The sequence below is a fragment of the Anopheles coluzzii genome, chromosome 2, assembly GCF_943734685.1.
Source record: "Anopheles coluzzii chromosome 2, AcolN3, whole genome shotgun sequence".
In the NCBI taxonomy this organism is placed as follows: domain Eukaryota; kingdom Metazoa; phylum Arthropoda; class Insecta; order Diptera; family Culicidae; genus Anopheles; species Anopheles coluzzii.
In genome coordinates, this window is record NC_064670.1 from 96,688,056 (window position 1) to 96,715,801 (window position 27,746).

Here is a 27,746-nt window from a genome sequence, read left to right on the forward strand (position 1 = left end):
AACTCACTACATTATGATTCATAAAAAATCGATGAACGTAGGTCGCTCGTTCTTTAGGATGAATTTAATGAATCGTACAATTCCGGTTCTTGAGGCACAACTTTAATAGCGACTCGAAGAAATCATATGAATCGCAATTCGGAAGAATTGTAATAAACGAATCTGATGAATCTTACATTAAAAATAAATGATTCAATTCAATCCCAGTTCGCTAGTTTATGAAGTACAGTGCATTGAATCAATTCAATGAATCGCGAATGACGTGAATCTATGGTATGTTTTTTTTTTTTTTTTGCAAATCGAGTCAATTCAATGAATCATTTATTTTCCAATCATGTCGCTGGCTGTTTGTGATTTAAGTACACCAATTAGTTCTAGTAAAGTTAGCGAACGACGATTCAAGTATCAACACAATCCAAAGATACATGTAGTGCAACGAGTAAAATACAGGTTTTGTGACGTAAAGTAGATTTATTATTTGTTAAAAAGAAGAAGAAAAAACAGCTACAAACAAAGCATTTCCAATGTTCCTCGTCGTCTCGGGCTCTTGCTCCCGGCGGATAACGATGGAGTTAACAGCGCTCTTCTACCGTTTTCTATCGTTTTCGTACAAACACGTGCTTGTATCATATCTCTCCTCTACATCGCTGTATCTCAGAGAGAGAGAGAGAGAGGGGGCTATTATATTGCTTCTTTGCTATAATATTAGTTATCGTAATGTCGATAGTTCTTCTTCTACTGTTTTTTTTTAATTGTTGTCACACACTTTGGCTTAAATGCAAAACGAAACAAAGACACTGCACCAGGGACATCTTCGAAACGAAAGGAAACTTAACTCTGCTCTTTACTGAACGAGCGAAGAAACAAAAAACACGCATGCATAGAATTTGTATGCAACATAGATAGAATGAAGAAATAAAGGAAAGTAACATCAATAAAGAACAAAAAACAACATAACAGACACAACAAACATACTTTTCCACACGTGCACATACACACACACACACTAGCACACTTACACACGCACGCTCGTCAACACCTCAATACATGGCACGCCTTGAATCGTGTGCGAGTCTTCCCTCCCTGTACTCCCCGCAAACCAGTGGAGCTTAGTGTCCCTCCGCCTCCTGCTGCTTCAGGTAGGCGGAAATTGCGTCCAGATCGCGCCGCATCCAGTCCGCATTCAGCCGGATCGTCTCGATCGACTGCGACACGGTCCGCTCGGTGCCGGGGAAATCGTGCTCGCGGAAGAACTGCTCCACCTCCTTCGCCCGCTCCTCGGTCGAGAAGTTCTCCGTCAGGTACTTGATCAGCCGGGCCAGTAGAAAACCGCCCTCGTACTGGTTCAGCAGCACCTGCCAGTGCTCGCAGAAGTAGTCCCACGCCATGTCACGTCCCTTCGGGTTGATGGCGACCGACACGATGACGAACACCGAGTCCTGGGCGCGCACCTCCTCCGACATCGCAAAATCGATCACCTTGCGCAGTATGTCGACGTTGCCGATCGAGCCGAGGGCGCGCGAAATGCGATCCTTCTCCTCGTGCAGATCGGTCGCTCGGTACAGGCGCAGCATTTCGTCGTACGTGGCCAGATCGCCGTGCTGGAGCACTGCCCGGTAGCAGGTGCTGCGCAGATCGGCGGGAAGGACACTCTTGTTTTGGGCGTGTTCCTCGAATCTGTGGAGGGGAAGGATATTGAGTGTTACTTTTGCTTTCCACACCTCTTCCTTCATCGAATTACATACCTTCTCTTCGCTTCTGCCACCGTCTTTGGGCACCCGAATGACACGAGTCGACCAAGCACGAGTGAACGCAGCAGCGTGTCGAGATGGCTCTCGCCTGGCTTCACATCCCAGCCCAGCTTTTCTGCAACCGGTTGGTAAAGGCGCACGCCGTACTCGCTGAACTGCTTCTCGGCCGGCGTGTGCGCCAGCAGTAGCTGCAGCTTGGCTAGGCAGTTCGAAATCGACGACCAGACGGTGTAGTTGTTCTCGTTTCGATAAGCATCGATCACCTTCAGGGCCTAAAAAAGGACAAAAATAACGTTTTAGAAGCTTGAACAACATAATGCCCATTCCAGACTGTACTTACATCAACGGTGGAACTCTTGCCTGCCTGCACCAGCGCAAACAGATCGTCAATCAGCCCCAGCCGATCGAGCGGCGGCAGCGTCATGTTCTTGATCGCTGGCAAAAACTGCTCCAACATCTCCGCCGGATACTGCGTCCGGTAGTACCCGATCGTGCCCGGGTTGATCTTCACCCAGTCCTGCTCTCCGACACCCTCCACCGTAATGTCAGCGGTCGCCGTTTCCAGCACGGTCGATACGGCATTGCCCGACGACGGCGTCGACACGTTGATCGGTATCATCCACAGCGACTGTTCCGGCGCTTCACACCCGTCCGCGCAGAACTTGGACTGCGCGATGCTCAAAACGCGCCGATTGCCCTCCAGCTGCTTCGACGACCGTACCTGCACCACCGGGAAGCCCATCCGCTGGATCCAGGTGGACATAACGGCGCCCACCGGTTTGCTGCTCGCCTCCTGCAGCGCATTCCACAGATCCTCGGTGCGCGTGTTGTTGTACTGATGGCGCGTTAGGTACAGGTTCATGCCCCGCTTAAAGTCCTCGTCGCCGATGTAATGGTGCAGCATGCGAATCACACTCGCGCCCTTGTTGTAGCTGATCTCGTCGAAAATCTCATCGATCTCGGACGGATGCCCGACCGGCACCTCGATCGGGTGCGAATTGCGCAAACAGTCCAGCTCGAGCGCCCGCGTATACATGTCCGTCACGAACTGCGTCCAGATGTCGTAGTCCGGGAACAGGTGATCCACGCACAGGAACTCCACGAACGATGCGTACCCTTCGTTCAGCCACAGATGCGTCCACCATTCCATCGTCACGAGGTTGCCGAACCACTGGTGCGCGATCTCGTGCCCCACCGTCAGCGCGATCGATTGCTTCCTGATGAGCGACGTATTCTCCGGATCGACCAGCACGAACGTTTCCCGGTACGTGATGAGGCCCCAGTTTTCCATCGCGCCCGCCGAAAAGTCGGATATCGCAATCAGATCCATCTTGGGCAGCGGATAGGCAATGTTAAAGTAGTCCTTGTAGTACGGCAGCACCTTCGTGGCGACGTCCAGTGCGAACCGGCCCTGTTCGCGCTTACCGACCGGCGTGTACACGCGCACCAGCACACCGTCCGCCGACCGGTCCTCGACGTAATCGTACTCGCCGACGACGACCGCCACCAGATAGGTGGACATGACCGGTGTCCGATCGAACTTGAAGTGCACCGTGTTGTCGGACGGTTCCGGGCGCTCCTCCACCACGGGCATGTTCGACAGAGCCACCAGATTGGTCGGCACAATCAGCGAGATATCGAACGTGGCCTTTATGGCCGGTTCGTCCCAGCAGGGAAAGCAGCGGCGCGCATCCGTGGCTTCGAACTGTGTCACACCGGCGTACCGCTCTTCCCCGGTCGGCGAGAAGTATTTGCTGCGGTAGAAGCCCTTCATCTTGTCGTTCAGTTCGCCGCTAAACTCAACCGCCAGGGTGGCCTTGCCGGGCGGGATTTCCGCCCCGAACACGAAGCAGACCGTTTCCTGCCCTGCATCGAACTGTATGTCCTGGGCGGTGAGCTGCTGGTCGCCGAACGAAACCGTCGCCGTGCCGAGCTTCAGGTCCAGTGCGTTGAGCGTGATGCGATCCGTTGCTTCCACGACCTGGTGAGAAGAGAAAAGAAACATATTAGTGTGTTGCTGTGAGGTACGAAACTGTACGAGATTTAACGTCTCTATTCGCTGTCGGATCCCATAGAGCCGTTGGTAAGTCATTGATCTGACACACGATCAGTCGCCGGATCGAATCCAATCCTTGGTAGTGTGCAAGGATTTTTAAGAAAGGTAATTTAAAGAGACCGAGGCCAAACCAATACCGCGTTGGTGTTGTGGTGGTACAGTCGGTAACTTGTACGACTTACAAACATGGGATCTCAAGCCCCGAATAGACGTAGGATGTTTGGAAGAGTCAGCCTAATAAAATAAGTGTGTTATATGAACTTATTTTGATGTCGAACTCCCATACGTAGGACTTGACTTGATGACTGACTCATCATGCTATGTGTAGTCAGTAAATAAGTCACTGAAAACCTAGCCCCAGTATAATGGATGGTACATGCACGCAAGCCTTAACCGACAAAGGTTGTTTCGCAAAGAAGAAGAAGAAGATGATGAGGATGGAAGAGTGTAATTAAACACATTTTAACAGACACGTACGTAGACTTTTGAGGTCAATTTTCAGACAAAATTGATAAAATAATAACTCTATAGTGGTGATTGTATTACTAAGAAAATAGATAACTTCAAAATGAGATTTGTCTCCAGTTTTGCTCACGTTTACGGTCAACAATAATAAACAACACCCGTCCAGACGCTCGCTGTGTCAGACATGTACCCCATGTGCTCTCAAACAAAACAAATTGTGCATTTCAACCAGCTGAGGTCCACATTTTGAGGTGTTTTTTCCAATTTTTTTTTCTATGTGTCTGGTAAAAATGCTGAAGTACTTAAAATTACAAAAAAACATACACAATGTATGAGAAATGAGAATTTACAAAAAAAAATCTTGTTTACTCCGAAAAAGACATTTTCCGTACGTGTATATTGCACTATATACATTCCCCCTTTTGTACTTCCCCCTTCTGCACAATGCAAATCGCAGCTTGTAATGACAAGTCAGCATTTTATTTTCGTCTACGTGCCCCGTTAGCTTTAAATAGGTTGCGAGGCGGTCAGATGTGTTTTTGCAACGGTCTAGCAAGGTCGTTTACCTTGCAGTTGAACCGTCCCCACCGACGCAGCTGTACGTATCGCATACTTTGCAAAGGAAAATGGTAAGAGCTCATCCATAAATTCCGTAGCGCAAATATTGACAATTGGGGATCTTAGCTCATTGTTAAACTAATTTTAACGTGGGACGTATCTCTATTTTATTTCGATCTAAGATCTCTGATCTTTGATCATGTTTAGGGGTTGCAGTTTTACGGAGCTTAGGACAATAAGGGCACTGTAAAAACGCTGCAATATTGATTCCAACACGTTTCTTTTTACGTGTTTTATGTGCTTTTGAGTTCATATTGAAACATCTTATTTATTATTTAAAAATATCTTTCGGTCAAGATCACGTATGGCATACGTGAATAACAATATTGATTAAAACAGCACTGCTTAATCTTATGCAAAATTTTTATGCAGGGTAAAATGACTATAACCACTTGCCCAAACTGGCCATGAAATGGCAAAACACCAAGTGTCTGAAACTATAGCCTGACATATTGGCAAATAAACCACCAAATATCAATACATTTTTATGAAAAAATAATATTGTAGGACAGCAACATATTTAGCCTGAGTTTAGTAGGATTTTCTAAAATATGGAAATATTTCATAGCATTGATTCTGTTAAAATGGTTGTGCATTTTAGCTCAAGTTTCCAAGACTCCATTTTATTAACTCAACATGGGCAATGTTTAATAAAGTTGCTGCAGTTTTCCGTGTATAATGGATGCCTTAAATGATGAAAAACAATGCTGATTTTCTCCAAGATCAAACTACACAAAAAAACTAGTAATATATATTTTTAAAATTTACTTCAATCACTTTTGGTACAACCCAAATCTACAACCCCTGGGTCGTCAGCCGCCCATTGATTGCTACCCAGCGTTGAGCAACTTTTGCTTTCATTTCATTCATCTGATGTTTCCGCTCTTATCGCTTTGTGTTCTTGCCCATTCTTGAGTCTTTGCTGCTCGGTCCGGCTGTCGAGCAACAGCAACGGTGAAGCAATTCCCGCCGATTTTTATTGCCCATACGTAAACCCATGCGTTTTTGTGTGTTGTGTTTGCGAGATCATTCGTTATGCTGAGATTCGCGATTCCCAAGCCCGTATTGCTTGCAATGGTGGAGACAAATTTGGCAAACCCGAGACGAAAGAACGAATAAACCTGTTTCTGGACTGGATCACAAGATATACCGACTGGTAGATCAGTTTCTTCTTGCCATTTCCGTCCCGATACGTACTGGCATGACGCGTGAGAATAGTTGACAGGAAGTTTTAACGATCACGTTTGTCGTTTCATTGATGATCTTCCGATCGCGACATTGGTTGCCTCAGATATTGATCGCGCAAACCCCTACGTTGTGTTAATTTTTATGGTTTTTACTTAAAACTGCTTTATTGAAATATAACGCGAAACTTTTGTGTGCTACGCAAAGCCGTTGCTCTCGGTGTGTCGGTTCTTGTATCAATTTGATCGATCTTTTCCCGCTATCCTAATCGCACCAATACATACAAAACAGAAACTGTCAAATATACGCACAGTCCGATAAAAAACGCAATTACGTGAAACGCAGTTGAAATATTTCAATTACACCGTAACACACATTCCTAAACAGATATATTGTTAGAGCTTTTTCTCTTGCTTATTTCTTTTTAAATTCCATTTTCCATTTTAAATTCGATTTAAGAACTTCTTGTTCCAAAACTATTGAAGTCTGGACACTTAAATAATCCAAATTGATAGATAGTAGCAAAATATGCGGTACAAACAAATGTTTATTCATATTTATATTACTGACAGACAACACTGCTAACAACAGCAAAGTAGAAAACATGTATCGAATGGGATTATTATTCTAAAATTATACGAAAGAACATTAGAGTCTTAATCACTCCAGAAGGGTAACAGATTACCAGACAGCTACACGATCGTTTCATGTTGATTGCAAGGATTAATATAAATAACATCGAACCCTTTTTTACCCTTAACAACATCCCACCAGCACCACCACCCCCTTTTGCTGTCTCATTTAGAAAGCAAAATAAACATAATCCGTTCCGGATCATAATAAATCGCATAAAAGCAGAAAACGATCGCAAAGAAAAAATGACCGCAAATCTTGTCCAATTTGTTTAAAATTCGAAGAATTCCTAACCCCGAACACGGTCGGCACGTCATTATGCCGGGAAGCCATAAATATGGCGGACGATGATCACCAAACAAACAGGCGATCATCAAAAACACCTTCAAGATGTTAATGAACTGTTACGATCCTCTCGCAAAAGTTCTTCCCAAAAGCTTGTCGGAAGTATAACAAGGTGTAGCTCTGCTTTCCACGAAAACGGCTAATGATCGCAACCGAAAGGGACACACCATAATTCTCCAAACATCCGCTCACGGCTAGCCGATTAGACGATCTTGTCCCCTTCGTCCTTCTGCTAATAGTTCTCGTTTGCTACACACACACACATCCCTCTCAGGGACACCGGCCCGAGAGATGGAAGTGAGAGGGTGAAATACTTCCACTACTCACTACTACCGGGCAGCCTCTGGGTTTGCGTGCCACGCGCGTTGGTGGTACGGAATTCAGGCCTCCGCTCCGGCGTTCGCTTTCGTGAGCTGTCATAGCTGTTTGGTGGCTCATTTTTCTGCACCCTTAACCAAGCTGTTGACGAGGGTCCGACGTTGGTGTGCTTGATTTATGCTAAACAATCTCTTCTCCCCGGTCCGGATTGGCGGCTAATTTCGCTTAACCGCAAACCATGCGGAACACACCAATGACAACCACACGCTCTGTGTAGTGAAGGTTGCCGGAGGTTTAATCGCGGGACAACGAAACAAAAAAATACAAACCGGAGGGCAAACAAATATCTCGCACCTCTATCCCACGCAAATTCGCAAGAAACTCCCAAGGAGGGGGGAGGCGGTTGGTGGTTGGCACCGCACGACTTCAAATGTTGTTTTTAAAACTCCAACATTGAACTATGCCGCCGCGATCCTGAACCGGTCTGCTGAGCCGGCGTGGCGATCCCACACCACGTGACGTTGTGGTTAATGCTGTTGTGGTTTTATTCCCTTGTCACAAAAAAAGAACTGGGATTGGCACACGTATAGGAAGAAGTGGTTTATATTTGTGATTTATAAAAATAAATAGATTGGAAAGCAACATTATCATGAGGTTACTGTGTGAAGCTTTCAGGACAAAATCGCCCCAAGGGGCCAAGACTAGTTTTGGATGTGTGACCAGTTCATGATACTTTGTAAATGGCATACTTTAGCAGATATTCAGTAAAAGTATGATTCAAGACAAGTTAAACGACGCAACACGGGGTTTCGAGGATAATATCGACATGTTCAGCGTGTTCTAGTTTTATTCAGGCATATAATCGACTCTTATTTTTAGGACATTTAAGAATGAAAAATTAAACGCTGAGGCACAGCGTGAAAACATAACAAACGACAGCACTGCAGAATCGTCAACTCCTACTTCCGAAAGAGTCTATTATATGCCTGAACAAAACTACAACTCGCTGGACATGTGTATATAATCCTCAAAACCCCTGTAAAGTCTCACCAAGGTGATCCTCGAAGGGACCTATAGCTTGAAGAGACATCAAACTTAGGAAAGCTGAAGGAACGAAGCTCAGATACACGGCACAGTCAAAATGATCATTTTGGAGAAACCATTCTACTGAGAGAGGATTGGTAGTTTCGAGAAAACTACTTTCCTCTATAAAAGACATGTCAGTCAATTACGGACAGTTTATGGTTGAAATGATTTTGTACTGTCAGATCATCTATCGTCATAAAGCGTTAGCAGTGATCAGTTCCATATCTGCTCTTTATGCAGGTATGTAAGGTATGTAGGTATGAAATTTATAGATAATAATTTTAAGGCACCTTGAAGTATTCATAATGAATGATTTGATAAAAAGGAAAGAAAATGCTGGCATTTTAACTTGAAACACATAAGAAATCGTAAGGGTATGGAGTTGTCTAACGGCTTTTAGACTTTCAAAACTTTCAAGATGTTTTTCAACAGGGATTTTCAAGTCACTTTCGAATGTAAACATTTTTATTCGCCTCGTGTAAGATGTTAATCCACATCAATCTGACATTTCATTTCCATCACAATAATTTATAATTTCTCCAGCATGATTTTCAACACGACTCAAGCTGTATTGAGTTTGACAGTTCTTTGTTATACTTTGAAAACATGTGTTGAAACTGAAATTTCATTTTGAAACAAATAAAGCTTTTGACAGCTGTTGAAAAACATCTTGCAGGCGGTGAATAATGATGTGCACATTCGAAAGTGACTTGGAAAACCCTGTATTTGTGACAGCTGGGCTGTTGAAAAAACCTCGCGCGACTGTTGAATAATGCCGTTCACATTAGAAACTGACTCGGAAAACTGTGTAATGTTTTAGTTCCTTCACATGATTTTCAACACGTCTCAGGCTGGATTGAGTTTGACAGTTCATATGTTGAACATAATGTGTAAGAACTGAAATTTTATTATTCTGCAAATAAACCATTTGACAGCTGTTGAAAAACATCTTGAAGGAGGTGAATAATGATGTGGCTTGAAAAACTCTGTAAGTACTAGAAAAGGATACTACTATCGTACATAATATATCCCACATGGATAAGCCATTACGGTTCAGGTTTAATGTTGGAAATTAAATATGATATAAATCCAAAAAAAATCTTAATTTTAAACCAACAATCTGCCATCCCTCCATCATATGTTTTTCAAATTTGTTATTAATCTCTCTTTTAATGTTTTCTTGTGATAAAACTAACATTAAATTAATAAATTCAAGCAAGCAACATCCCAGGATCCAAAACAAATCAGTACCCATTCAAACGATGATCGCTTGAACAATCCATGACGCGCACCGCATAAAACCGATCCCTCCCCTTTATGGTTTCCATGTTGCATGGGAAGGACAGGGTAGGCGCGATCACACAAATTAAATGTCACTTTGCAACACTGTACCGCCGGCGATGCGGAGGGAAAGCAAAACAACAACAAAAATGGTACAATACATTCACAATCCAACCCTCCCTCTCTCACCACACCATATGATCGGGACGCCGTTTTGCGCTCGTTGCATCATCATACTGCCCCACCTTCCGGTGCCCTTTCCCCCTTTCTCCAAACACCCCCACACATTCAGACACAGAAACACACACAACCTCGCGATCGCGTTTCCCTTACGCGATCGTACCTTTCCCTTTGTGCATGTATGTTGTTGCCCGCTTGTTGTTGCTGCTCTGCTCCTTCAAACTGGAGCGAGAGAGCGAGCGCACACACATTTGTTTCGTTATGCTAATTCGCCCCACATGGGAAGGGCGAGGGAGGGGTGTACCGTTATGTTGTTTTATTTACCACCGGATTTACCGTTGCAAATCCGTACCCCGCGACCCCCCCGCCAACCTCACACACGTTGTCCAGTTCGTGATCGCGATTATGTGTGGTATTTGGTGGTGTGTTGCTGTGTTTGGTATGTTTTGCATTTGTGTTTTTTTTTTACTTTTTGTTTGTTTTAGACCTCCCCCTCCATACTTCCCGTTTCTTCCCGCTCTAGAGTGCAACGTGAGCGAGGAAATGGAATTGGAAGGCAAGAATAATTCTTGATCGTGCAAGAGGAGGCAAATTGATGCTGTTACAGTACCATAGAAGGCCAATGGCGATTATGTTCCTGTGAGTGGTAAGGGGCAAAACAATGTAATACCCCACAATGGAACCCTTTTTAAGGGTGCATTTGAACCTCTATTGGGTTAAACACATCAAGGACTAACCCCACGACACCGTGGGACCGTTCCGCAAACGCCTAAGCTTTCACGATCGCGCGCGATCTGCTCTTTAGCGTTAGAAAGTACGGCAAACGGATTATAGAATTTATTGCCTTGAATGAACAGAATGAACTTTGCCGTGGCATTTTCAAACACTGGCAATAAAGTATCGAAAGAAAGTGAACGAGCGGCTGGAAGGCATTTCTTTCCATCCCGCAGCAAACGCCAACACCGATGGGAAAAATATGATCCGCCTTGTGGGCAGGCATGCAGCGGGAAAGAGCCGAGCCCGTTAATAGCAAATGGGATAGTGAAAGTGATTTTCTAGCATTTTCTCCAGCCGCAACGAATTGGATTCACCGCCGTTTAGCGGTAACAGGAAGCATAAGTTGGTTGTAAGCAGTGTGTGGTGCAAGCTAATTATTAATCGCACGAGGATACTGGCAAAGGGTGACCACCCACTACATTGCGCTTGGATGAGTTATTTGTCCGGTAGGCGGTTTTCTCCCTCTCTCTTTTCGGCTCGCATGTTTGATAAGCGGGGCTCGTCCGTAAAAAGGGCAAAATGATAATGATTGAACGTTTTTCGTTTTGTTTTTTTCTTCACTTGTTTGCTTTGGGGGAAAAACTGCAGGACGAAGCCATTTGAGCGGCGATGTCCGAGTGCCTAAGGTTAATGAACTGATTTTGGGGGTTGGTGGAGGCGCAATGTTTGGCGCAATCCGGCTGGGTTCGGGAATCGATTTTGTTGGAAGTTTGAAACGCTTCTTTTTCTTTTTTAACTTGCGGAAGTTGAAATTGTGTTTTAAATAGATTAATTTCAAAATATCATTCATTGCTTTAACATTTACTTGCACATGGGATGTTGAAAAACAATTTTAGCGTATGAATTACATAATAAATTAAAAAAAAATAAAACAAGTTTAGCAAAGGGCTTTGGTGTTGAGGAGATTCAATTAGGAAACCAATTTTCTAAAAAAAAAAGTATTGTTTCTAACATTTGTTTAGTATGTTCTCACGAAAAATAAAAAAAAACAATTATTTTGTTATTTAGACACCTCTTGGCATGTGTGAGTAAGTGGGGTTTGCGTTCGGTGAGTAAATCAGTATTTTATAAATAAAATTTACCCTCTTTGCGTTGATTTTTTATCTAAAGGGTGGACCAGAAAGTATAAGCAAGATTTATAGACGACGTTACTAGTAAACGTATGATGCAAAACAGCTGCGGTTTGATTGTTTACATTCAAAGCTACTGAACTAGTGCATTGAAAACTATTTTTTAACCGTTTCCGTTCGAATAGGAAGCATTTCCGTCGAAAAGCGCTTAAGTGTTTTACACAAATGGTGTTCGGTGCTCCTAACATTTCGCTAAGCCAATGAACGAAATTGAAAGATATGAGTCATCCAAAAGTTTTGGGAGGAGTCCAGCTTTGAAGATGCGCCGAAAAGTGATCAAAAACCTGAACATATGGACCAAAAGTGTCGCAATTCGTTGGGGACAAGTGTGCGTTGAACCTGCTGGAAGGCGTCGTCAAGTCAAAAGTACTGTGATTAGCTGCTATTACTTTCCGTACTGGCAAAAGTACTGTCATTAGTGCTTAGAGGATTTTCCAGAAGTTCTCATAGCTGTGGGACACTTTATTGACTCTTTCTTACATGATATGAACTTATTGTAATGGGAATTGGACTCTCTAGCACCCTTGTTGGACAAATCCAATAGGAATTTCCAACGAGCCTGTCCAAAAGGGTTCCATAGAGTTCAATTTCCAACGGATAAAGTTCACTTCCAATGGGAAAGAGTCTAGGAAGTGTCCCACGACTATGCGAACCCCTGGAAAACCCTTTATTACTTTCTCGTCCATCCTTTATGTTTTGTTGGTTAGCATATAATCTGATAGTTATATGATGTTTGCACTTCCACCGAATTCCCGAAGACTATTTGGAGGTAAAAATAATACCGTTACAATTCAGTTGGCCGAATAAGTACTTGAGACAATCAAAAACATAATTGAGAACACACACAATGTAAGACCGTTTACTAACAAATTAAGTCATCAATTAACGTTTATACATTTTCCAGCATTAATGAAATGATTCCCTTCCTTCTTGACGCTAACTTTAGCGCCTTTAGAAGAAAGCAGCTGGACAAAGTTATAACAATCACTTCATTGTTCCCTTCCTGCAGTGAAGTTGCTGCTCAAGAAGATAGCAAGAAAGCAACCTCATCTTATCACACCATAAAACACACTCCCCAAACAGTAAAACCGTCCAGCATGAGCCTTTTTTCCATCATTCCCTTCTGTCCCCAAGCACATTTTTCCCTTCCCTCCTCCGAAAGTGTTTTGACGATACTAACAGCAAGCAAACACATGTGTTTGCATGGGATGAAAAATGGCCGGCCATCGGAACGGGAGGGGGGCTGTACACCGTGTCCCACCGCCGATAAGATGTTCCCCCTGGGGATTCCCACCCAAAACGACTCACCTTCAGCTCCACCGCGGTGTTACCCTCGAACGTGAGGGCGGTCAGGTTGGGCTTCAGCGTCAGCCGGTAGTGCTCGGGCACCACGTTCGTGGGCAGGCGCTGAAACTTGGGCTTGCCGGTAGTTGCGGACATTTTGTATTCACTTGTTTCGCACACGTCACTGCCGTCGATGGTGGCGGAGGTGCTGCTGTAGCGACGCTGTGTCTCTCGACCACAGCAGGACACGGTTCTGGCACTGTTTCCGTCACACCCGTACACAGCCGGACGCACCGCTGCGGACCACACACCGGATGATTGCTTGGGAGCGAAATGCACGAAGCAACCGCTGCTCGATTGTTGTCGCTGCACGCACGCGGAAACACGGGAGCGGAGGGGAGTGTTTCGTTGTTCACGCAATCGGTACCGTTGCCACGCCGACGTGAGACCTACTGTCGCTGCTGCCGCTGGTGACGTGACCGCCGACGGTGAGTTGAACAAATAGCACTGTTTCGCGGCGGTGGCGACGGAATCGTTCCACCGTCCGGCACTGTATGGACGCGGTGCTGCTTGCGGTGCTGCTGCTGCTAGTGCTGTGGTGTGCGGGAAGTACTGAACGCAGACTGCGGGCGCTAGACGTCGATTGCCGTACAAAAGGCGCATGGAAAGGGAAGAAATAGGCGTGTGCGTGTGTGTGTGTGTTGTACTTTACGATATAGGGCAGAAAACACGGACCGGACACGGGGAATAGAGCTGAGCAGTTCGACGAGGAAATCGCGACAGGAAGAGAGAAAAAACACCGCACCGACCGAGTGGCACACTCTCTTCTTCAACGTTTTGCTACGCTTCTTGCTGTTGTTGTTTTGAAATTGCCAACTTTTTTGACAGCTGCAATTGCCCCGTCCCTGTTTCGCTGCTGTCGGGAACGAAGAAAACATCTGGAGAGAGATAGAACATTACGGCGAAGCGGATGGTGGTCTCGCTCGTGCAGTGTGAAGTTAGGTGGACTTTACACGTTGACATACGCAAGCCCGAGAAAGCTGTCAAAGTGACGTCGGCAGCTGTTTGCGGATGGTTTGAATTAGTTTGACCGTTAAAGACCAGGCATGGAGAAAACTAGTGCGGAAACAAAGTTTTAAACCGTCTTCAAGGGCAAATTGGGAAACGTGTTGCGATTGAACTGAGTGGAAAGGTTAATTTAATCCTTCATCTGAACGAATGCAACGGTGGACATCAATACAGTCTTTCCCAGAGTTACGCGACACTAGAATTACGCCAAGGTGTGTTTATTAAGGAGGTGAATTGTTAGCGCGTTTTCCGGGCGCCATCATTGAGTATTGTATGTCAAATCGCATACAATTTTCTATACCCCCCTCCAGCCCTCCCCGATTTTAATACCGGAGCCCCCAGTATTGTTATGTCAAGTCGTGAAATGTCAATTTGCTCTGAAGCACTTCACCTCCTAATATCCATACACCTTGGAGTTACGCGAATTTTTAGTGTTAACAGTTCATAGGTTAAATTGGTTCAATTTCTTGCAGCAATTGCCAAATTCCAAATAAATTCCAAAATTTGCTACAACTTTGAAATCGCTTGATTCACAAACATATTTCTACACAAGAACATTTTCTACACAAATTGTATGAAATTAGTAATAATGATCAATACATTGCTAAATTTAATTATGAACAACTTTTATATTTTGGATGAAAAATATGATATACGACTTACGCGAAAATCCGAGTTATGCGAATGTTCCTGGAACGAATAATTCGCATATCTCGGGGAAATACTGTGTTAATTTGATTTCAACAGATAGATAAGTATTGCATTAAGTACTAATTTTCATCTACAGTGGAGCACCGGTTATCGCGCGGATATTCGATTAACACGATTCAAAGGATAGGTTTAATCACACATCCCGGATTTAAATTTCTTCTTTTATTAGGCGTAAGCGTCCTACGCGTACATGCCGGCTTATACAGGCTTTCGAGATTTAATTCATTACCTCGTAGTCGGATAGTCTGTCTGTCCATTGAGTCCATCGTCCGAGGCGAAGGTCCATTCTGGGCTTGAACCCATGACGGGCATGTTATTAAGTCATTCAAGTTGACGACTGTACCACGGGACAGGCCCCTTGAAATCAGGATTTAAATTTATGTTATGTTTTTACAAAAATTACCCAATTTTTATTAAAATCATGTTCTTCTAATGAGAACATTTGAAATTAGCCATGAATAATAGTGTTTCTTGTTATGACAATATGCTCTGATATCCTTTTTTTAAGTATCCTCCTCAAAACGCAATACCTTTGCATTGAACTGTCATTTCTCAACAACACGAATAAACGGACAGCCGGATAAAAGGTACCCGAATAAACGGCGCTACACTGTACTTTTTTAGAAAAAAAGATTGATTCAAGGAAATTAGAGTGGTCATCATGGCTGTCATGCATATTTTAATAACATTTTGGTTCAGATGTTTGGTTATCGAAAAGGCTTACCCTTTCATATGTTGTTTTGAAATCAAAACTATATCGCAATATTAAATCAATCATAAAAACCCGGCTCAACAAAGTACAGAGTTCATTGAATTGTTCGTATTTATTTCATTCATTTAAATTGTTTACTTCACTTACTTCACCCCTACCTTTTACTTCCCCGTTTCAAATCCCAAACCAGAATTATCCATCCTTCCCCATTCTCACCACCATCTCCGTCACTATCCGAAATGGATTTTAGTCGTCATATATATACTTTTACTTTTATTTAAAGTTTCATAAATAAACAATATTTTGCCTGTTTTGTTTCCCTTTCTGTTTGTTCTTCCTGCACATTTTTACTGTGTTTTCTTCTTTCTTTCCATTTCCTCTTCTACCACACCTCGCTACTATCATTTCCTGTTTTCTTTTATTTTGTCACTTTGCTGTGCTGTTCTCTTTTTTGTTTATTCCATTTCCACGTTTCGCATTTCGCCCCCCTCCCCAGTTCGGTGTATTTTATTAAAAGTATTTACAAAAATATGAAAACATTCACCTCAACTCTTGCCCTGTGTCCTTTCCGGAGTTCCCTACCGGAGGGGTTTTACTTCTTCTTCTTCTTCTTCTGTTCCATTTTCTGTTGCTTTCGACTGCTTTTAAACTGAGTTAGTAAGCAGCGACGGAGAGAACACTAGAAACAGGCGGGCGTGGCAAAAAATAACACAAAAATACAGCCAAATAGAGTTTTGCGATGTTTCACTTTAGCTTTTTCTTCTTCTTTTTTTTTGCTAGATCAACACAAAAACACAAAACAATGATCGCGACCGTGCGTTACTTCTTATGTGCTAGTGAGTGGAAAGGCGGCAGCATCTCCCGATCACGTGGTTCGAGCTTAGAAATACAGCACACGTGTGTGTGTTCGCTTTAGGAGACACGTGCGTGTGAGTGTTTTAAGTTCCTTCTCTCTTTCTCTATTTCTCTCTCTCTCTCGCTCTTTGTTTCTTTCGTTTTAAGTTGCTTTTTTTTAGTAATTCTATGGACGAAATTTATGGGATGGGACGTGCAATATTAATGTGTTTTACGTGTGGATGTCAGCTTGTGAGTGAGTGTGCGGTTCTCTGCAGATTTAAAAAATAAATCATTTCTTATCTCTTTCAAGCGGCGCTAAATGCTTCTTGAGGCGGGTTTTTGGATAGGAATTGTGCGAGCCTTTTTTCCCTTAACCCCACAACCACCAAACTACACTTCAATCTCCTTATCCTTCCTCTATCTGCTCTGTTGCATCGCCTTCGCCAAAAAAACAGTATAAGGCTCTTTAATTAGTGATTAGCGAGTGCGATCAACTCTCTCTCTCTCTCTCTCTCTCTCTTTCTACCAAACGATCTTCCATTTCTTTCCGGGGACGGTATGTGAGATTTAGAGTATAAGAACAAGGGAATTTAGGTTACGCAGAAAGAGCAAATGTAAATTGCCGTAAAACTCCTCGCGGCACCAAGGACTGAAACTGAACCTCGCGTTAACGTGTTGCATTGCGACTCCCTAATCATGCCTTTTTCCTTTCTGTGGACCGGAAGTACCTGTGCCCGCTTCATTCGATCGATCATCTTCTCGCATTCTTTACCCATTCATTTTGCTCGTTTTCACTACACAGCACTACTTTGTATCTTTTACTTGGTTTTATTTCTAATGTAAAGAAGTGCTTGCGCAATTTAACGGGACAGGGCAATATTGCTACTCATCTGTGTATTACTCATCTCATCGTCTGGAATCATCAGTCAAGAACGGGTCTACCGAACAAAAAGAAAAACCTGTTTGATTAGTTCGTAGATTAGGCTACTGTACTCGTTTTCCCTTCTCCTTTTCCTCTATTGTATTCTGTTTCAGTTGTGGTTTATTCTATTATTGTTTTTCCCCCTTCTCCGTGGAAGATTTGACTAGCTGTGCTGAGAGCTTGGGAGCGCTACTATTCGAACAGTGAAATTGATTTGCTTTTGAATAATTTGCTTGGGAATTTTATAGTTCTGTTACTTCTACCTTTTCAATCTATCAGAGTGTTGTTTTTCCAGGAATTCCTACTTGCAATACTGCATATACTACAATCAATCTTGATTGCGAACTGTGTGTAACACCTATCTCGCGCTAGTCGTTTTACTTTTTGACTATTTTCTGTTTTATTCATCATGAAAACGGGTGAGAATGTAAGCTTCTCAAGGAACGATCAACGAAACGGCCCTAGCGATCTGACGTGATAGATTCAGGGATTTCAACAACTGCCCCCAGTATCTAGAGTCTCTTGAATGAACTCTGCCAAAACAAACCCCGTTCAAAACGTACAAATTCCATGCATTACTATTTCTCACAGTTTTTTATGTGTGTGTGCCAATTTTGTGTATTCAGAATTAAATGCAACTGAAAAAAAAATTATTACCATTAAGAATTAATGTATCAAAGTTGTCAGATTTAACTATTTCTTCCTGTTTTGTTTATCTTTCTTGCTTGTGGTTTAAAATGTTTCCCTTTTCTGTTTACACTATTTATTAATACTAATTTGTTTCGCCTTCCTGTTCCGGTTTTTTCTTCTGTTCACACAAACACACACACACTCGCACACATACCAGTCAAACACTTTTAAAGTCTTACACAGACATTTGCATTAGTGTTCTCATGGGCAAACGTTTGCTGTTTGCCTCTCTTATCAAATACACACTTCTGTCCCCATCTCCGAAACGCGCCTTACACCTCAACAGTGCGCGTGTGGTGCGTGTGTGTGAAGGGGGTAAAAACACAACGCGAACAAAGAGACAGAGTGTACGCTTGTAGGCCTCCTTGCGGACCGGAAACAGGATGCGGAAGGAAGGAAAAGAGTGGTTCAAAAAGAGTTTCACCATTCAAAATTGTGGCTGTGGCGCGGTACGGCCAACGGCGGTAAATACTTATAAACTGTGCTTTACTTGCGGGGTTTACTTCCTTTCCGGTGCCCATCTGCATTGTGTTTGATTATTGATGCTTACTCAAAAAATCCCTCCTCGCATCCCTTTTTCCCCCTCATCCGTGTGTGTGTGTGTGTCTTTTGCTTCAATATCACATTTACTTCACAGAACCAAATCAATCGTATTAAACTATCAAAAATTCAAACATTTATACATCTAAAGTTCGGTCTCGGGCAGCTGTGTCCACTAATGCGTCTCCTAGTAGTTTGAAAACTGCTTCCATCTCCTTCTATTGGGGTTCGTTTATGTGTGTTACGGTTTTAGCCCGCTTTTTATTGTGGGAACGTGGTGTTTGCTCACTACTTGCTAATATGCCTACAGTGAACGCGGTGCCCGATTCGACTACCCCAGAAAGAACCGACCCCAAAAACGAGGATGTACTGAGTACTAACTTCTACTATTTACTGCTTAAACTGTCCTATGTTTGAGGTGTTTTTTTAAAGAGTTTTTTTTGTTGTTTGCGCTACGCTACGAGCTGACAAATTGATGTTAATGCGTACTCTTTCCGTTTTGTCACCTGTGCCGGACTTTTGTGGATTGTTTTTTTTTTTTCATTCTAAGTATATTACTGTGTTGGTTGCTGTAACGCACGCGCACACGTCTACTGGGGGTCAGTTTTCCGATTGAAGTTTTAAACGTTTTACTTTAAACTTTTTAAAACGAGCGTTCCCACAGAAACGTCAGAACGGAACAGAACAGAAACGTCCCACAGAAACGTTTGCATTTGAATTTAGAGCTGAATTAGTCTGCGAGTTTATAACATCGGTTTGTTGGTTGTTTATCCCCGATTTGATTGGTTTAACTAGAATGAGACGATGGCAAACCTACTACGGAGAGTTTCTACTGTTTTTAATTGGATTTTCATACCCTTTCTCAAACCCTCATTAGAGCTCCTGCTGTTACTACTAGTTGTGTGTTCGTAATGAGCTGTCATTAATTCACTACTCTAACGGTTCTATACTCTATGCTTTATCTACTTTGAAAGTACCTTGCTTATGTTTGTTTTATTTATGTTTTTTGTTTCGTTTTTTTACTTTTCCCCTTTCTTCTACCCTCTGCTGTTTACGTTTATTCCGACTACGTGAAATTTGATTTGCGTTTATTGTTTTAGAAGAAGTGTTTGCAAGTGTTAAGGAGTTTCCTGCTATTACTACTACTAGTTGCACTATCGACTATGGTTTGCCCACGAAAGAGAAGTGGGATGTTTTTTTGGAAAAAGGGGCTGATGGAGGGGGGAATGAGGATAATACTTAACAAATGGCACCGAAAAGTCACACCGAAACCGGAACAACAATGAAGACGATAAACACCACCACCACCACCGGAAATGGCCACACAAAGCGGGCTGCCGGACAGACAGCTACAAAGTATACAAATCTTTCGCCTTTCGAGAAACCAAGATAAAGAATTATACGGTTTCTTCTTTTATTTTTTAGGAGGATTGGATTCATTTCATTTTGATTATCGCTTATGATTGAACTGTGCCAGCTACGTAAGGATTGCAATGTTTCTAATGTCCAGTGTGTGTGTGTGTGTGTGTGTGTGTGTGTGTGTGTGTGTGTGTTAGTGTATGTGTGCGTGTTCATCCGTTTCACCATCTGATCCCTGAGAGAAAACGAATTATTTCGTATGCTTACTTTCCTGATGATGTATCAAAGAAGGGCCAGAAAGATGGGAAAATAAAAAAGAAAAATTACAAATGATTAAATAATAACGTAAAACAACTAAATAAACAAAAACGGTAGTTATGTAAAAAATAAATTAATTCCATCGTATGTGTAGTTTAAAGATTGTTTATTTCGTGTCTATGTATGAAACGGGGGGTTTTGCTGTCTGTCTATAGCTCCGCCTAGCGCTATCTCCCACATAGGCTCCGCGATCTGTCTCAGTTCCGATCATTTTAATAATAAACATTTGCACTTAACGTATAATCCGTAAATCAAAAAAAGCCCATAAAAAAAACAAAAACACATTTTCTATGCTTTGTATCAATACTTTTTTTCCTTCCTTTGATTTATCTCCTAATCCGCTACGACGTGGGGGGCTTTAACGTTACCAGAAAGAGGGGAAAAGGAAAACGATCGTACACATGCGACGATCGATGGCGAACAGCACACCATTTACGTGTAGTAAAATGTATCCCCAATAATTTGTAATAATACAGGGACGATCTAGTGAAACAATTTGTGTTGCGGGGGTTGTGTGTGTTTTACATCGCGATCTGGATATAAAGGAGTCTCTGTTAACGAAAGAACGATGATCCAACTTACACAGCTACACCATCACACACCTTCCGATGTAAAACAGAATAACGGAATTGCCTAAAACTCAGGTGACACTCATCTCGGGATCGTCGTTTTTTTGCCCTACGTTTTTGTGTGGATTTTTTCTTCAACCCAATCCTTTCCTTTCTTTCCTCTTCATTGCCTAACCCGGTAATGTTTTCCACTAAATGCAGCAAATTGTGTACGTGTGTGTGTTTGTGTCTGAATGGGGTTGTTGGTGGAAATATTGCCAGCGCACAGAGTTTCGGAGTAGCAAAATCAACTCAACTGCGCAAAAACCACGCACGCGTTTAGGCCTACCAGTTTGATGTGGATGCGAATTGAGTAAATGTACCTACTTTTACCAACCTCGGATTAATCACACAACGGGGTTTGTGTGTGTGTATGATGAACTCACAGCCTGCGGAAGGGCAGACCAAATCCATCCGCCAACTTCTTTTCCAAGGGTTCAAGAGAGATATAGAGACTAAAAAGCATGTTATTGTCTACCTTAGACAATACCAGCAGCATGCAATAAAGCAATACAAGGAATAGATATAAAATCATGCACAAAACTGGATACAACTCATAATTAGCCCATATAATATCACGCTTATAGAGCATACGCAATTGGTCGCAGGTCGAATTGTTACCTGTTTGCAATAAAAACTTTCTCTTTTGTGTGCGCGCAAAATAGGTAAACTAAAAGTGTTTAAAAATGAAGCAATTGCTGCCTATTCGAAGTATCATCTTCGATTTTCAAAAACAAAACAAAATAAAAGAAAAATAATGAATTTGACTCCCTCTAACTCTCTCTCTCTTGCTCTCTTGGCTCATTTAACGCTCTTCGCAGCACAGGACGGGATATGGAAACCAAAGACTAGGCAATGGCAAAACGTGAGCAACTAAGCCGTATGCAGATGTGTTTGAAATGTGTGTGTCTGTGAGTGTAGGGTGAGGGTTTGCGAGCGATGTATGAATGAATTGATCACATCCTTTAGCTTCACTTTGGTTCCCGAGGACTTCTTGCGTGGCTGGCTCAATCGTCAATGCATGCGTGCGTGACTTTGTTTTTGTCTCCGTGTGCCTGTTTAAGCAAAAGGCAACAATTTGAGGATATCTACTTTTGATTCGGCTTTTCCACACTCCTCCCCCAATCCGGCCTCTGTCTGCTATTCGCCCCGTTTTTGTTCCTATTCTGCGCATTCCGCGCTTTTGCGTTTTGCTATGATCGCTTTCGTGCCGCTTTATGCTGCTCCCTCCCGTCTGTGCACTCACACCGGCTGCCCCATCGTCTTTAACGCGCCAAGCACACACACACCCACACAGTACACACACATTGGTTGCGAATAATTCGGTGTGTATCGGTGTGACGGTGTGTGTGTGTGTATGTGTTTCATTTGTATTGTAATTCATCTTCCACTGCGTCTTCTGCTAACCAGCAACGCAGGTAATCACATTAACTACTAACAATAATAACGTATTGCATCTAGGGTTTTGCTTTGTCTTAACTCTCATGCTCGGTGCCCATGGTGGCGGTTCGGTTCCGGATGCAAGTAAATACCTTCCACGGTGAAGATGGATAATTCTAAAAAAAGGGCAACAAACAGGGCAAAAAGTTAGAAATGAATGTTAACCACGTCGGCATCCTAGTCATGCCCTGGCTCTTACCATCCGGCAGTTCGTATAGCTTTTTTGGCAGCGACGCAAAGTACCGATGGCGCAGCGCCTCATCCGCGCTTATCCGGTTGTCCGGATTGAGCTGCAGAAACGCGGTGGCCATCGTTTCGCCCTCGTTGATGTCGTACAACCGGGGAAAGCTCAGCCCTAGCTTGCGGGATTTGAAAAAGCCTACAAAGAAAGAAGAACGAATTTAGTAAAAAAGAATACTTCCCAAAGTGTCGGTGACGCGCACGACCGAACCCTACCTAGCATTTGTAGCTTATACCCCGGTAGGTGCGTTACCCCGGGCCACGTGTCCTCCGTCGGTGTGCCGAGAATTTTGAAGATCTTGTCCAGCTGATCGTACGTGTCGCGTATGCCGGGGAAGGTCGGCATGCCGGTAATCATCTCCACAAAGATACACCCGACGCCCCAGATGTCGAGCGAGGTGGAGTACTCCGTACTGCCGAGCAGGACATCTGTTTAAATAGAAAAAAAAACACAAGTCAGAATTTAACACGAAAGTTCCTTTTGAATCCGTCTGTTGACACTCACCTGGCGGTCGGTACCACAGTGTGACTACCTCGTGCGAGTAGGTATGACTGGGGACGCTCTTGGCACGGGCCAGCCCAAAATCGGCCAGCTTCAGCTCGCCCGTTTCGCTGATGAGCAGGTTCTGCGGCTTCACGTCCCGGTGCAGCACCCGTCGCTTATGGCAATAGGAAAGCCCTCGCAGCAGCTGGAACAGGAACAGGCGCACGTTTCGGTGGTCGAGTCCGCCCGGGTGTCGCTCCATGTACTGTGACAGGTCCGTATTCTGTTCAGGAGGGAGCGCAACAAAGCAGAAGAAGAATCATTAGTAGTGTAAATAAAGCAGGCAGGTGCACTGGGGGCAAACATTAGTAAGGATGTGAATGGATACAACAACATGGGCGAATTTCCCACGTCCCCTCCGGAACGCACTAATTAGCATGAATAATTAAAACCAAACCTAATGCGCACCCGCCCCAAATTGCGCCATGAGCAAAAGCAGCACCCCCTCGCACACAAACACACTGACTCTTATCCAGCACCGGTACGATCGGAAGCTATAGGTTCCGCTGCCCCAAATGCCATAAATTACAGTTTCCATCGAAGGTGTGTCCCCAACCAACTGTGCCCTGCCTCACCGTAGCCTGGCAAATACCTGGAACTGCCTGGTGGTGCCCTAATTATTAATTTAATTCAATAAATTGCCGTTCCACGCAACCGTTGTTCGATAGCGCTGCTTGACACCCATACAACCACCTAGGGGTATCGCTGGGTTGCTGTTGTGTTTGCAGAGCTCCAAATTTTGGCTTCAATATCTTCCGTTCGAACGATCCCGCCTTGCAGAGGAGCCCTCGGGGTGAAATCTTGCGAAGCGATAGTACGCTTGGTGGAGCAAGCAGCAGGATGTTAAAATCAATCTAGGGGGGATGCAACATTTGGGGACGGAAGCGCAGGGGTGTGTTGATAAATGGGGCATATTAGTAGATGGTGTGCTGCTCCAAGTAGTCCACGGCATCACAACGAAGGAACAGCACTGTGTGATATAGTGTACGGGAAGACAAAAGCTTTCGAGATGCAATCTTGTTGTTCTATCTTCTTATATCCTTCGTTCCTTCCTTGTTGCTTTGCCCAAAAACGCTGTCGACAAGGTGCAGCGAGCGAGAAACCAGAAGTTGTAATTTATGTACTCGTTTCCACCTTTACACTGCTAGAATGTGTGGCTCACTTGCGACGTAGTGCACAGTAGTGATGGGTAAATAACAAATTTTGCTGAAGTCGGATTACCTTCGATTTTTGAGAGCATTTACGTTGGAACTCGTTTGGATACGTTCTAATTCATCTGGAGTTGTTTGAATTCGTCCATAGTCATCTGGATTAGTCTAAAGTCATCCAGACTCGTCCGGAGTCATCTAGACTTTCTTAAATCGTCCAGGGTCATCCTGAGTTGTAAGGAGTCATGGGAAGTTGTCGAGAATCGTCTGGAGTCATCCTAAGATCACTGGATTTGTCCAGAATCGATCAGATCCTTGCGAAGCCATCCAGACCCATCCAGAGACTCCTTAGTTTGTCGTGTGAATCGTTCAGAATCGTCTGGAGTTTTTCTTGACTTATCTGGAGTCGCCCTAGTCGTTCTGAGTCGTTCCGAGTCGTCCGAATTCGCCTGAAATCGTCCGAAGCCGTCCGGATTAGTCATGTGTCGTTCAGTAGACATTCAGAGTCGTTTGGAGTTGTCTGTAGCAATCTGGAGTCATCTGAAGACGTCTGAAGTCGTCTGGAGTCGTCTGAAGTCGTCTGGAGTCGTCTGAAGTAGTCTGAAGTCGTCTGAAGTCGTCTGAAGTCGTCTGAAGTCGTCTGAAGTAGTCTGAAGTCGTCTGAAGTCGTCTGAAGTCGTCATAAGTCGTCATAAGTCGTCTGAAGTAGCCCAAAGTCGTTCGGAACCAAAACAAGTCTTCCGGACACGTTCAGAACTGTCAGGAAATGTCCTAAGTCGTTCAAACTTATCGTTCAGGCATGTCCAAAGCCGCCCGAAGTCACCCGGAGTCGAATCCGATTTTGATTGAGATTTTTCAGTTTTTTGGAGCCAGAATTGGAATAGTTCCACGTTTCCACTCCCGAATACCCATCACTAGTGCAACACCGTATCTTTTCCTCATTGTTTTTCCTTCCCTTTTCTTTCTTTTTGATACTACCGTTCACCTGCGATGGTTTTATTACGGACGTCTTGTAGGATTAAGGTATAAAAAAACAACAACAGCACACACCTATTGCAATCCGTCCTGTTCAGACATCGAGCTGTAGACGGTAAGGCTCTACGCCTCTCATATCGTAAGGATGAATTATGGGAGCGCTTGTTTTGGTTTGTATGTGTGGTTGCAATTTTGGCATCGAACCTGTTGGTATTGTACCAAACCCAGGGTAAACATACCAATCCGACCTGCTGCTGAACTCTCCCCCCGTTGGGAGTGCGCCATGTGGTGTAAACAATTTATGCTTTTTCACCTTTTTTTCTGCACCGAGAGGGAGAGAAGCAGAGCAATGTTTAGATGATTTATTGCGGTAAGGAAAACAAACCAATCTGTCAACCGCAGCAATTGAGCAATGAATGTCTTGCAATAATTGGGTTTGGGGAGGTTTGTTCATTTAAGGGAGACTACAAAAGAGTCGATAATTGATTGCTAGTTGTTTAAAAAGGTTGTTTTAGGATATTGATCTTATTGCCGTTTATTTGAGGAGTAACATTAGAAGTTTAAACCAATTTACAGTCAACGTTTTCTGGTTAAACACTTCAACTCGAAATGTCTAAATTAGCAGCTTTGAAAACAAACAGGTGAATCAATAGACACACTCTACTCCAACGGAATGTCAATAGTGCACGCGATTCCAGACGGGATAAAAGGCGTCCCGACCGCCAACACGCACTACGGGAGGCAATAAATCACACCCGCAAAAGGAAAGACCAGAAAAAGAAACAAAAAAACCGGATGCTGAGCTCCTCCCGCAAACCAGGAGAGAGAAGAATTTCCGATCTGGTGTCCCGGGGAAAAGGTGCTTAGAAATTCATGACGAATTCCCATCCCGATCCCCGCCTGAGTTAGACATTCCCGCACCAGCGCGAGAAGCAATAAATAAAAGCGTACAGAACGACGACGTAGTCTTCGTAGTTTGGCGCCTATTATTCCCTTCCTGCAGCATTCCTCGTGCGTTTGCCTTTGCGTGTCGCTCCCTCATCCGCGTGTGAAGACTCGGAAAGCACACGCAAAAGGTAGAAAAGATGTGGCTGTCTGTCTGTCTGTCTGTCTCTCGCTCCCCCCGAAAGGATCGACGATGGGAGCTTTGGTCTCGCAAGCACGAACACGAATGACTTCAACAACTAATAAAAGGTAATAAATAAGTACTAAAGCACCCGGACTCGGCTTGGAAAATGAGCAAATAATACTCCCCTGTTCTCCACCGCCACCGCCCATTACTTACCACAAACTCGAAGACGAACGTGAGCGTTTCACGCGTGTGCACGATGTCGTGCAGGGTCACGATGTTCGAATGTTTCAGTTCCTTCAGCAGCGATGCCTCGCGTATGGCCGTGAACGGTGCGCCCTCCTCCTCCTGTAACCTGATTTCCTTTAACGCTACCACTTGATTTGTTAAACTGAAACGAAAATCGAGAAAAAAGGAAGAGTTAGCGCAGTGCTCGCCAGATGAATGTGGTGCAAGGGTGAAGATGAATTAGTGGCTCAACGCACCACACCGGCGGACAGTAAGTTATGTGCCTGGACGGAGGCATTAACGAGAGCGAGCGCGCGCGAAAAAAGGGCATAAGAAATGGCATCACACCGAACCCCCAAAGGCATTTCCTTCCGTGCGCTATCCTTTATTCGACCTAAATTCGATTAGACCACGCTTCAAGATGGATGGTGCCCCCGGTTGGAAGATAAATGGTGATCACTTTATTTTGGGGGCGAGTGTATGATATTTCGCTTGAGGTAATATCTTTGTTCTGGGTGGGCGGAGGTGGACAGCCGCGCACGGACACTGACATCCTATTCCTTTCTCTGGCCAGTTTTACAGCTTCACTTTGGGAATGAAAGTTTTGTGCGTTTTGTGCTCCATTCATTCCCTCTTGAGAAGGGACCTTCTGTTTAGGGCACACACACACACACACAACACAATTCTGCAAGAAAATTAGTTCTTCATTGTAGTTGTTGCATTGGACATTTTCTTCAGACAATTTTCCCCGTCTCCCTGTCCCGTCTTATGAATTTAGAAACTTTTGACAGCAAATGTCTACCATTTCTGGGACAGAATTCGCCCGACATTTCTCCTTCCATTCCGGGTGCGTCTTCAAGTTTGCCGCTTCTAAAGAATTCAAAGAATTGTTCTGTCCACGCAGGGCGCAGGTTAAAGTTCGGTTGAAAAGGTTATAAAATCCAAAAACCCCAACTCCACCGTCAGGACAGCCCCATAACAGAGACAAGAACCAGTTTCCTCACAGACAGGCAGAAAAATTCCTACCAACCGAGAAAAAAAGAAATGAGTTGAGATGGACCAAACCTCAAACCATCTAAGAGCGCATCATCTCGAGCAGCAGGTTAAAACTTATCGATTTTCACACAGCCTTGGGACAGATACAGGGCTTTGGAGAAGGAGTCGAAACGAGTTCAGGAGGATCGGAGAAAGGGGGGAAAACAATTTCACGAATGTTGCCCTCCTGCGT

General features: G+C 43.9%; 2 protein-coding genes across 4 annotated transcripts in view; both read right to left on the reverse strand.

Annotated features, from left to right (window-relative positions):
* Window positions 1–451: 451 nt before the first annotated feature.
* Window positions 452–13,973, reverse strand: LOC120948360 (puromycin-sensitive aminopeptidase). The gene is made up of 4 exons (XM_040364598.2): window positions 13,134–13,973; window positions 2,092–3,732; window positions 1,746–2,023; window positions 452–1,677 (listed from the first exon to the last, which is right to left on the reverse strand). Exons 1-4 carry the CDS (start codon window positions 13,770–13,772, stop codon window positions 1,110–1,112), a joined length of 3,126 nt encoding a protein of 1,041 aa, XP_040220532.2. The 5' UTR covers window positions 13,773–13,973; the 3' UTR covers window positions 452–1,109.
* Window positions 13,974–20,355: 6,382 nt separating this feature from the next.
* Window positions 20,356–27,746, reverse strand: part of LOC120960999 (cyclin-dependent kinase 14) — a 131,985-nt gene continuing 124,594 nt past the window's right edge. For all 3 annotated transcript variants that reach the window (XM_040384528.2, XM_040384529.2, XM_040384533.2), the window contains 5 exons: window positions 26,507–26,681; window positions 23,060–23,321; window positions 22,771–22,983; window positions 22,514–22,693; window positions 20,356–22,430 (listed from right to left, as the gene is read on the reverse strand). In XM_040384528.2, the coding sequence (XP_040240462.1) occupies window positions 22,357–22,430; window positions 22,514–22,693; window positions 22,771–22,983; window positions 23,060–23,321; window positions 26,507–26,681 (904 nt within the window). In that variant the 3' untranslated portion in view covers window positions 20,356–22,356. The remainder of the gene's footprint in view (window positions 22,431–22,513; window positions 22,694–22,770; window positions 22,984–23,059; window positions 23,322–26,506; window positions 26,682–27,746) is intronic.

What these genes read in the sequence shown, in the direction of transcription:
- LOC120948360 (XM_040364598.2), bottom strand. Translation starts at nt 13,772, where the DNA reads ATGCGCCTTTTGTACGGCAATCGACGTCTAGCGCCCGCAGTCTGCGTT. An exon ending in ACACCGCGGTGGAGCTGAAG is followed by an intron (nt 3,733 to 13,133) that starts GTGAGTCGTTTT and finishes TCTTCTCACCAG; the next exon opens with GTCGTGGAAGCAACGGATCG. An exon ending in GCAAGAGTTCCACCGTTGAT is followed by an intron (nt 2,024 to 2,091) that starts GTAAGTACAGTC and finishes GTCCTTTTTTAG; the next exon opens with GCCCTGAAGGTGATCGATGC.